This window comes from Mytilus trossulus, chromosome 1, assembly GCF_036588685.1.
Source record: "Mytilus trossulus isolate FHL-02 chromosome 1, PNRI_Mtr1.1.1.hap1, whole genome shotgun sequence".
Taxonomy (NCBI): domain Eukaryota; kingdom Metazoa; phylum Mollusca; class Bivalvia; order Mytilida; family Mytilidae; genus Mytilus; species Mytilus trossulus.
This window is the reverse complement of record NC_086373.1, coordinates 94,528,996-94,541,470: the sequence shown is the minus strand read 5'-3', so window position 1 is coordinate 94,541,470 and position 12,475 is coordinate 94,528,996. Positions and strand designations below refer to the sequence as shown.

The 12,475-nt window shown below is 32.6% G+C and overlaps 1 protein-coding gene across 1 annotated transcript; it reads left to right on the top strand.

Moving 5' to 3' along the window:
* The first annotated feature begins 1,502 nt into the window (after positions 1–1,502).
* LOC134691472 (platelet glycoprotein V-like) lies at positions 1,503–9,629 on the top strand. The gene is made up of 2 exons (XM_063552020.1): positions 1,503–1,582; positions 5,932–9,629. The coding sequence occupies exon 2, from the start codon at positions 5,944–5,946 to the stop codon at positions 8,020–8,022; it is 2,079 nt and encodes a 692-aa protein (XP_063408090.1). The 5' UTR covers positions 1,503–1,582; positions 5,932–5,943; the 3' UTR covers positions 8,023–9,629.
* The last annotated feature ends 2,846 nt before the right edge of the window (positions 9,630–12,475 follow it).

Here is a 12,475-nt window from a genome sequence, read left to right as displayed (position 1 = left end):
TCGTTATTACGAACCATTTGATTTGAAGAGACAGTCTTAGATATTTGAGAGAGAAAAAAAAATAACTCTGATTTTAGCCTTAAACAAAAATTCTAGACGCAAAACAAAAATCTTGTCCACTTTTTTGCTATTAGAGACGAAAATTCCCAACAGAATTATTTAGCATTAAATGAACATGATGAATAAAAGCGGGCATATTTTTTGTGGCAGGTGTTTTCATGTCTGAATGGAATGTCTGTTTGGCCGAACTAATATATATATGGAATCCTTTTTTCAAGACCAGACTGCAACCTGCCTGCTGGGTGTGGCCTTTATGTCTTCATTTGTCGGCCGACATTGATAAATTTGTTGTCATTTCAGACTCATTCTTAGCCTTTGATTGATTTGGAACCCTTTAATGTTGTTGGGTGAAACATATCAACCAAACATTTGGATAAAAATTGCTTGTTTGTCTTTTTAAACTCGTGTCGGTCGTATTTCAAATTAAATCGAATAGCCCAGCGTATATCTTGTTAACAACAAGAACTCTGTGAGGTTATTCTAACTTAACTGCAGCGTATATCTTGTTAACAACAAGAACTCTGTGAGGTTATTCTAACTTAACTTACAACAAACGTGCCAGAATTTTCCATTCCTATGTTTTACTGACAAATCACACATTAAATGTATCAGTACATAGCTCTTGGATCCAAATTATCATTTAATGATAGAAATTAATAGGGAGATACAGCATATAAAATGTCCAACCCTTACACCTTACCAGCAACTACAAAATATGCATGACCCACGCCAGGAACCGTTTAAAAAGTGCATATTTCACATATTTTATGATTTTAGTCCTTAAAAAGGACCAAAATTTGTTTTTGCCTCGCTCCGCTCGGTGATCTTTACAAACTATGGCCCCTCTTTCAAAAAACCTAAATCCGCCACTGTTTATAGCTGACTATGTGGTTGGCTTTTGCTGATTGTTGAATGCCGTACAGTGACCTATAGTTGTTAATTTCTGTGTCATTTGGTCTCTTTGAAGAGTTGTCTCATTGGCAATTACACCACATCTTCTTATATGTAGTCAAAATCACTGGAAAGAACCGATGAGAACTTGGACTTGTTACTTCAAGGAATTACTAGCACTTTGATCATGCAGAACAATACACATCAACACGTCATTGTTGAGAATCAAATGAATGCCTTGCTGTTTTTTTCAAAATCACCGTTCTCATTCATTTAAAAGAATGTGTTTTACTTTTTTTTTTAAAGATTAAAGAAAACTGGGGAAAAAATTATAGAATAATGCGGAAAAATTCACTTTTAAAGAATAGACTTATGAGTCACTTATTTTTGAAGATTAGAGAAAAAAGGGGTGAAAATTAAATGTTTACAGAATAACAGACCTCCCCCCCTTCCCATTCAGACTCTCTAACATGATAAGGATTTTCCGAATCCCGGTTCCGAGATGATGTGGATCGGAAACACATTCCCGCTGACATTTCAAAATTACATAATTTTAAACACTTCCGGTGTTTCATTGCAGACGATTTTTTTCCCATTTTGTGTATTCCAGTGCAGTTAGTGCTTTAATTTGGTAAGTTAAAGCAACACATAGTAAACAGTGTTATTTCCAAGTTTAAAATGGAATTACAAAGACATTAAAATTGCGTCGATGTAGTGAAAGAGACCAGAGTCCATGTCTGAATATAGGTCTTGGCTCTTGCAGTCCCTGTGTTAGTGTTTCAATAGTTTACTGTGAGATATCGCTGATATGTTGATTGTATTCTTCCCTTTACTTACTCTTGCCAATCTCTATTACTTTTATCAATGCATTATGGTATGAACGATACTCGTCTCCGTAACTCTGTTTTACTTAAAGGTTTCTTTTTGTCTGCAGATTGCAGTGCAGTTCCCCGTTCTTTTTTTTTCTTTCTGAGAAACTTGACGTGATCACTTGTAACTGACCCATGCCAGTTGACTGTGCGTGTGGGTTTAGGGTGTTTCTCGTAATTCACCTGATAAACTGATATCTAGCAATTAGACAATAGACAATATTTATTTGCACATATTAATACATAAAATGGTTATGACATACAATATTGAGGCAATAAACTGAACGTCATTATATATTAGAGAAAGCTAGAGAGTGCAGGACATAACTGCAAAATAATATATCCGTTATTTCCACGTTATTTGCAATAACTTTTTGCAAGGGGGAAGACAAAGGGATGCTCCTTTTAAAAATCCCGCTTTCCTCTTTTTTTTTATTTTCAAAATGCAGCTTTTCCTACACCTATATTTTACATACTGGTGACTGCGTTCAGTGCGATAAGTGGCATCGCAATGTTTAAGGGTCCCTGATCCCTAGGACTATGTTCCCTTACTACAAAACGAACTATTGGTCAATTATTTTTCCCATAGATATATTGTTGTCTTCCGAGTATTGTAAAAAAAAATGCCTTCCATGTTGCTGACACAGGGAAATGACAAATGTGAATATTTTGACCTGAACAAAAGACAAATGGGTACTGGCGTTGTAGATTAGAAGCATCATCAGGAAGGAAATTAGTATCTTTGTAAGTTGTATGTTCGCAGATAAATATTATAAATATCTTTTCGTAATGGAAGGATCGGAAATTCAAAAATACCAACTGCTGACCTATAAGATTTTTTCAATATATTTATTGAAACGAAACAAGACATATTTATCATATATGATATCTGTCATCATGTTGTACCGTATTCAAATGATGTTGCTTTTCATGTTCTGGTTTTATTGTAAGTGCCCTTTACATGTCCATAAATGGAAACCAGAGAGTTGAAATTACCAAAAAAAAAGTTAAACTCGCATAGATATAACTAACTGCCTATATTAACGAACCTTGCAAGTGATTGTCACTTCCCCAAATTGGATGTTTGATAAGGTGGGTGATTAAAAATTAATGTTCACTTTAATAATCTTCCTTTCTTTTTATATACTCTTGCAATTTAGAGCTAACAGATATAAGAACATGTGGTATAAATGCCGAATCAAAAGTAAGCCATTAAATGTCAAAGTACTGCCTTCAACACGGAGCCTTGGCTCACACCAACAGCAAGCTGTAAAGGACCCTTTATTTTATCTACATAAGTGTCAGGCGTTTTGTTTAAGACATTATGTTGATTTCTATAAGTAAAATGTTATTTTGTTGTTGGTTTGCTGTCTCAGTTGAAACTCACATCTCTTTTTATTCATAAACGTATTAAAGTGTAATTAATTTGTCATTTTAGTCAAGTTATCGTGAAATAAAAATATGATAGGATATCAAATTTATGGTTTTCTTCGCATCGATGATTAAATTCTGAAATAACACTTTTTAAAAAGCTTTGCATTTGTATTTTGCTTTAGATTTATTTTTAAATAAATATATCTCAATGACAATGCATTGGATTGGTTAAAAGATGCAATCTGGTTACTAGACTTTCTTTTAGACAAATTTGGTTTTAAAATGGCGATTTATCAACCAAGTTGACAATACATGTACCTTTGAATCTTGGATGCCACATGTATATACAACCGTCAGACTATGGCATCGATCATATCTAAATAAAACTTTAGGAAAAATCAATAAAATGTATATCTTCCAAAGGTTTATAGAAAGCTTCCTCTTCTTATGATAAATATATAAGGTAATGATAATGGATGGATATTTAATGTCCAACGGCACATCAAATGCATATTCAGGACGATAAATATGTTTATGTAATATGACTATAACCTCTAATTACTACTGGACTTAAACTCTGAGACGGAACTTTTACATGCTTATGCAGTGCACACGGTAACATTCCACAATAAGACATCTCACCCTACCCGGATACATTATTCTCCGACCCGATCAGATTTTAGTGGTGTTAGACTCCTAGCTGACGCATGATTGGCAGACAAGTAGCGAATACTAATTTACTCGAGTGAAGAACGCTACCAAATCACAGAGGGTGTCAAAATTTTTAGAGTTATAAAACAGCTGAGGTGTTAAAAAGTAAAAGAATCGAACTGTTCAGTCTATCACTCTATGTTTCCTTTCTTGAATAAAAATAAACATGTTTAAATTTCGTTTGTGACATATTCTGGGAGAGTTGATGTGGTATTGATAGTTTGGGAAACCGACAGGTCTCGTCCTTGTCAAAAGTCGTGCTTAAACGTTTCGACTAAAAACAGTTTTTCCTCTCAATTTTATCAAAGAAGTTTTCTTCCGCTTACTCAAAAAAGAAAAGAATAAAAAAGTGAAATTAAATTGCACCATTTCTTTACAACAAAAACAAGAAAAATATTGTTGTGGTAAGTATAACAGTCATACATTTCAAGCCAGTATACAACAATTGATATTCATATACGACCTTTACTATTTTTAAGACGACTCCTAACCTTTCGCCTGTCGGCGTCATTGTCAACTGTAGTTGTAGACAGTTGTTCTATGTATCATGAAATCACAAGTAAAAAGATGGCGTAATTCTTTAGTCGCATTATTGACAATAATACCATATCTAGTGTTTACATTGTTTTTGAAGGGAATTTTTTAGATGTATTTTTTAGCCTAAGGCCTTTGTTAGTCTTTTATCTTTTTTTTTTTTCAGTTCATTTCGGGCTAGATGTAAAACACTGGATGTCGGAATTATTATAAGCTTTAACGTATAGGAACAAGAATGTGTCTCGAACTATCATTTTTATGTTCAGTGGACCGTGAAATCGGGATAAAAACTCTAATTTGGTATTAAAATTAGAAAGATCATATCATAGAAAACATGTGTACTAAGTTCTACTCCATCAAAACTAACTTGACCAAAAACTTTAACCTGAAGCGGGAACGAACCGTGACGGACGCACGCACAGACCAGACAACATTATGCCCTCTACTATCGTAGGTGGGGCATAATAAAAACCACATGGACATGTATCATAAAAGCAAAATAGACCATGGAAATTTTGACGTTTTTTATCTCATTTTAATTAGTATTTACAAGTTGGGTCATATCTGCTTCTGTATTTGACGACTATGATGAAAAATTATCGCTATTTCGTGCATTTTTCCTTTGATCTTTTTTTGTGATCTTTTTGATATCATGCTACTCGCTTCTGTTGAGATGGAAATTAGAGCTTGAAAATAAGCAGGCACGTGGCGTTACTAACGTCGTCGTCATAAGTATAACAGCGATATTGACCTATAATGGTTTACTTTTATAAATTGTTGTTGTCTCATTGGCACTCACACCACATCTTCCTATATCTATAAACACTGAGATTATCATTCAATTTGGTCATTTCAACTCGATTGTCTTTCTCGCTTTCGCGATCCCGACTCGTGCGAGAAAATCAACCTCGATGAGATGATCAACGATAATCTATAAATATCGCTAAACATGAAATGTGATTTATGTAAGAATATTAAAAAAAATGTTTTGTCAAAATATCATCATAAATGCTGAAACGTCGAGCTCAAGACTTTTTTGAGTTGAGGTCTTGTTTTCGAAAAAATATCTTTAAAGTGCATTGGGTAGTCTTCTTTTAAACTTTGATGACTTATTTACACCTATTAAAATAACCCCTGTAGTTTTTCATAAATTTTTATATGACATTGAGAAGTTTTTAAACTTTATTCTTTTGAAAACAGGACGGGCGTATCATGCGCGCATGGCGCAACTGTTAATTTATACTGTTTTCGAGAAAAGTAAGACCAAGTTGGTCGCGTATAGGACAAAACCCCCATATGACAGTAAATGTTGTGGTTTGGTTGATCATGCCGTACGTATTACGTGTTTATCATCACTACAAAAGTCAATACACTTTTTAGGAAACGCACAATACAATTGAACAGTCCATGCAGTTGTCTTCGTACGCAATGCACTGAACGCTTATGAAATTGAAAACATGCACTTGATTAATTATTTTTCGTTCTATTTCAGGATACAGTCAGAATGTCCAGGTTGTTATTTCTATTTGCATTGTACTTGAATACTGTATATTCATGTGAAGTTTGTGAACCTTGCGAGTGCAATGTGTTCCAGTTCCATAGAAGGTTTTTATGCACAGCTGATTGTTCTGATCGTGATCTAACTTCAATCCCAGGAACCATTCCAAGTGAGGTACATGTTATTGATTTATCTTACAATGACCTTCATAGTAAAGACTTGACACGTTTAAAACTTTTCACAGATTATCTTACGGATCTAAACCTTTCTTATAACAACATAACATACCTTCCAGCTCAATCCTTGTCAACAGCCTCACAGCTCAATGTACTCAACCTTGATGGAAATATACTGGAAAAGGTCGACACCACTTCTTTTGGACATTTGAAACAGTTACACAAATTGATAGGGATACATGCAAAGACATTTGACGAGAATTCGTTTGAGAATTTGGAAGGATTAAATGATATGTCTATAGTATTTGGTAGCCAAGAAGTCAGTGAAAACATATTTAGTCATCTCAAACTAAAAACTCTTCACACCAATTTTAAAACAGCTAAACGTATTCCTGAGAAACTACTTAATTTTGGAGTTGATACGCTCGTCGATATTTACCTGAATGTACCAAACGTAGAAAGTCTTCACGAGAATACGTTTAACGGGCTTACTATATTGAAATCTGTCAAAATACAAACTGAAAAGATGCAAACATTACCGAGCAATTTATTTCATTCGGGCGTGAATGACGATAGAAAAATGCCTGTCAATTTAGTAACTGTTATAATAGATGGCGTTAAATCACTACCTAGAAATCTGTTTGATAAACAACAGAGCTTGAAACATTTGGCTTTGAATAACATTGAGGATCTCATCTTGCCGAAGTCTGAATCCCAAGTCGACACACTAGATCTCTCTGGAAGTACCTTATATCGTGTATCGGCTGATTGGTTTACTGGCTTTAAAAATTTACGTTTTTTAAACATGAGTCGGACAAAACTGGTAGAAGTCAACAACGATACTTTAATGCCACTTTCATCGCTAACGGTTTTAGATTTATCATATAACAATATTACAAACCTACCAGACCACTTATTCCAATCATCTCAGAATACTATTGTAGCATTTAACGTGAGTCATAATCAAATTCAGAATATTTCAAGCCTAACATTTGAAGGGGTAAAGTCTTTGGAAAAAGTAGACATGGGACACAATAAATTAAATGTTATTGATGAAAATGCTTTCAGAGATCAGTTCATGCTAACAGACTTATTTCTAAACGATAATGAACTGGTGTATCTTTCAGGCGATACCTTATTTGACCAAACAAGTTTATTGGATCTTAATATTGCAAGAAATAAAATTAAACATCTTCCAGCACGTTTATTTAGAAATGCCAGATCTCTCAGAAGACTGGATATATCTGGAAACAAAATACATTCATTGCCACATGACTTCTTCGAAACAATCCGTTTTCTTGAATTTGTATCCTTAGGTGACAACCCTGTTCATTGTGACTGTCCTCTAATGTTGATAAGAGACAGCATGCCGAGACTTAATTTAATTGGAAGATGCGAGGCGCCTTCCAAATTACAGGGCATGTTGTTGAAAAATCTAAAATTAGACGAAAATTGCCTAATCACTACAAGTCCTACCGTATTATCAACATCATTTTCATTCTATGACACATCGCTCGTTTTGTCTGCAACAACAGACCTTAAAGCGTTTCCATCCAGAATCTCATCAACGCCATATACGTATGCAACAGAAAGAGTGGACATAATATCAACTTCAGCACACCATCTTCATCCTTCAATAATAGTCGGGATATTTAATCGGGACACACCTGAAGAGGCTATAGGAAATGATTTCTATGACACATTCCTAGGAACCAGTGCTTTTTATATTGCTATTGGTTGTGTAGCTGCGGTATTCCTTGGAGCTTTAGTTGGAATTGCTGTTGTCATGGCACGTCGAAAATTGAGAAGCAGAGCCTATGAAGTAAGTGAGACAACTGAAATACAAAATGAAAATATTGCTATGGCTTTACGACATGTTAACGAGGAAAAAAGTGAAACATCGCAATGAAAACATTGTTAACCTGTTATTAATTTCAGATATATGATTTAAGGAATATAAATAAAGTTGAAAACTGGCAAATAAAAACAACTTGAAATACGAACCTTTGACAGATTGAAGAAGCCCCTCATATTCAGCAAGTCACTGATTTATACCGGTATACTAATCTAAGTATACAACAGAACATAATGCTGTCTATCTCAATAACAAATATTTTATAAGTTTTCAATTCAAATAAGCAATGGATCAAATGCACAAAATGCAAAACAGATTCCAATTTCCTTTTTGCTTCAAATCTATTGAAAACATCAGAAGAGGAAGAATATCTTATAAAATTTTACATTTCACATAATATACTAGTTTAAAATCTTGAAAAATCTGTCAAACATTTTACAGTGTTATTATTCATATTTCTATTTCTCAATATTCACAAATGACACACATACCAAATATACCTAGCATACCTATGTAGATTCATAAAAGCACTTATTCATCTAGTTGTATTTTCTCTTAATTTGAATATAGAAAATTACAAAGCAAAATGAAAAAAAAGAGGCTGATTGGTGTCTTTAACAAAGAGCGCCTCCCATGATCTAATTCCTTTCTGTTTTATAATTAATTCGTAAATAGCCTTGAATCTTTATAAAAAAATGTCAAAATATTTCGGCGATTACCAACATACAAAATACATAAATACAACATTGTATTTTAGGGTGCATGACACATTATGATATATAATGAATTGCATGACATATTTGGAGAATTGGATTGAAATTTAGGGGATAACAGAATGAATATTTGCATTAGAACTGGAAAAGAGTAAGACATATTGGCCATCATTTTCATTGTCCCTAAAAACCTTCAATTTAAATATAAAACATCTTTTGCACTCGATATTAAAATGTGTCAACCATCTGTTTAGCTTTTTTGGGATGAATGGATTTTTATTGAATTTGCATATTTTTTGTTTCATCTTGACATCTATACAATATATGTTTGACTGTATTTGTTGTGAATGCAAAACTATAATGAATACTAAGATATACGGGTTGTTAAAAATTGTAAATAAATGTTGTAAGAAGACTTAAATTGCATTGTGAAGACTAATTATATTTCCCATGTTTTAAAAAAATCATGTCATATTTGATGGCTTTGAATACAACACAAGTATGCTGCTACTTATTCACACGTCTGCTTTGATGCAAGTTCTGTATTTTTGTTTTTTTTATTCTTAATAAAATACATATCATATTTATTTTCTAATATACTTACCAAATGTAAAATGTTTTCCGACAATGTATACGGTGTTCAAATACTATATGTTGTTATTTAGTTGCTTAATTTTTATCATGCTTTATACGGATAATTTTATTAGTCGAATGCTTTAATAATTTTGTGAATTAAAAATAAAATAAAAGTTCAACCCGGTATTTCATTATAAGTAATACATACCCTGTTTCTGCATGCAACACATATGCTCCATCAGCTAAATTCTCAACGTTAAATAAAGGATACTTTCACATTTTCATTACTGTTAAATACATTTGTATGATAGAACATATTGAAAGTTAAAAATTACTATTTTCTTAACTCATTTATTACAAAATTTGTATAAAATCATGATTGTTGTAATATAGATTAATTATTGTTTTATTGTTGGAATAATTATGTTTTTTTTTATTACCGATAATTGTATTACTGTTAATTTTATGAAATAAAAACTTTATTTATTCAAGGTAATGTTCCTTCATGGTTGTACAGTTGGGACCAGTTCTAAACTCTCTTTAGACTCATCATAGGTACCAGGGGCCTGTTTATCGAAACTGTCCTAAGATCGGTCCTAAGAATTTCTTAGGACAGAAGTTAGGATAAAGTTAGGACCGACTTACGACACGTCTCAGCATGCACATCGAAGCTATCTTAGGAATATCTTAGCTAGGACGTCCTAACTGATGTCTTAAGTATTGGCGGAAAAGAAAATACAAACCGAATATGAAAATAAATATTATGATATCATACATGTATTTTATCAATAATTTTATTTCAAATATGGTTAATTAGAATCTAATAACTAATATGTAGTTTTAAATTAAAGGTAATACATATTTTTTGTAAACTAATTGTACATTTAAACTGTATGAAACAAAACATGACACAAAAATTAAAAAAATAACAAACTACCTGTAAACATATATATATCTTTATTCTAAAAAAACAAGATATATAATACGTAAAAATCATAACATGTTTTTGGGCGAGTTGAGTTCGAAGTGCCACCTTTTCATTCTTTAACAGTTCAAATGCAAATCTCGTGCATTATTCATATCATTACGGAGAATTTCAAATATTTTTACTACTGCTTTAAAAATAATACGCGTGAAAATGAACAAAAGACCAAATTCGAATGTATCGTAAAGTTAAGACCATCCTAAGACCATCTTAAGACACCTAAATTGGTATCCTAAAGTTAGGACAATTTCTAGGATTTTCCTAAGTTACGACATGTTTGATAAACCCATTTAGGACTAAGATGTGTCCTAAGTTGGTCTTAGGACACGTCCTAATCCTAAGAGAGCTTCGATAAATGGGCCCCAGGATTGAAATGTTATGTTTACGCCAGACGCGCGTTTCGCCTACAAAAGACTCATCAGTGACGCTCGAATCAAAAATGTTAATAAGCCAAATAAAATACGAAGTTGACGAGCATTGAGGATCAAAAATTCTTAAAAGTTTTGCCAAATAACGTTAATGTTATCTATTTCTGAGGTACTAAACACAGTTCATGTTGGTCATTACAAGTAATATTTCGGAAACAGTTGCAATTCGTTGATATACTTCAATTAGAATAAGAGGACAGGGTTGTGGTTTACACGATTGATCATAACAGCAGTCATCTGTGATATAAAAAAAAAAAGAAGATATATGATTTCCAATGAGACATCTCTTCACAAGAGATCAAATGACACAGAAATCAACAGCTACAGGACACTGTACGACCTTGAACAACGAGGAATGACCTTCCGCATAGCCAGCTATAAAAGACCTCGAAATGACAAATGTAAAAGCATTCAAACGAAAAAACTAACGGCCTAAGTGTGTATCAAAAAAGGACGAAAAACAAATATGTAACACAGCAAGAAACGACAACCAGCGAATTAAAAGCACAGACGATGTCTATAATCAGGTTTCTGAATGTAAGTCCAAGAAGTTTAAACCTAAAACTCAATTTGATTTGACAACTTTTTTTTAAATATGGACACTTTAAAATACCAAATTAATACCTAAATCCATATACTGTGTATGTACCTCAAATGAATTGAATTATTCTTCGAAACAGAAAGTTATTATTTTGATTTTTTTCTGATCTTTTAAAACGCAAACATAAATAGTTTTCAAAATAAACCATATTATATGAATATATGAGAGAGACCCAATGTGTTTCGGACTAGGCCGTAGTTTTTTTATTTTTAGTTTTACGAACCCTCCTACCCTAATTTTTTTCTCCTCCGACCCAGTGTTTTTCATGCAAAAAAAATAAATTTTAGATCATAACTGCATGAAAGAATCAAAATTTATGCTCTTGGTGATTTAGTAAGTTGTTGCACATTGATTTTCAATTCAAACCTTGTCAAGAAAAAAAAAATAGTTGTTACACTAGTAGAAAATCTCCTGGTGAAATAAAAAAAAAAAAAATTTGATATTGACGGTTGGTATTAAAAAAAAAATCAGCAGCAGCATTTTTTTTTTTTTTTTTTTTTTCGTCCTCCTACTCATTGGTTTTGTCAAAAAAATTCGTAAAACTAAAAATATAATAATTATGGCCCTATGGCTAACAAATATAAGTTATTGTTTACAATGCCAAGGAGGAGTCTAGGACTCCAGTTATAAAATGACCAGCAGGACTATATTTGTATATGATCGATGCAGACAGGAAATAAAGGTAATTTTAGTATACTTCTGTTAAAAAGTCATTAATCGATTGAGAAATAAAAGTCCTGGTAACAAACTAAAACCGAGGATTACAATGAAACAACAGAAACACTGAAAACAAAACAAATGCAAACGACAATGCAAGATAAATATAAACGAACTATTAGACTACAACTGCAATGTTTCTCAAATTGTACAACACTTTTTAAAAAAATGAGTGGGTTAAACCCGGTTTTGTTAAAACTCAGGTGTTATTGGGTATTACATCTCTGACAGTAAAGGTCGCGTTATGGCATTACAGTAGTGCGTGTTAATTTTCAAACCGTCTCCTTTAGTCTGAAGAGGTAAAATGTTTTTTTATCTTCTTTGAATTTACTTTAAAGTATATGTTCAATTTGAGATTTGAAAGAAAGAAACTAATCAGTCCGAAATAGAAGCTAAAAAATACCATTTAAAACAATCACAAATGGCGCATAGACATTCCTTGTGTATCTATCACTGCTATACTTATGACACAACCAATATTGAGTGT

Excerpts from the sequence above, each read along its gene's own strand:
- LOC134691472 (XM_063552020.1), top strand. The coding sequence starts at position 5,944 with ATGTCCAGGTTGTTATTTCTATTTGCATTGTACTTGAATACTGTATAT.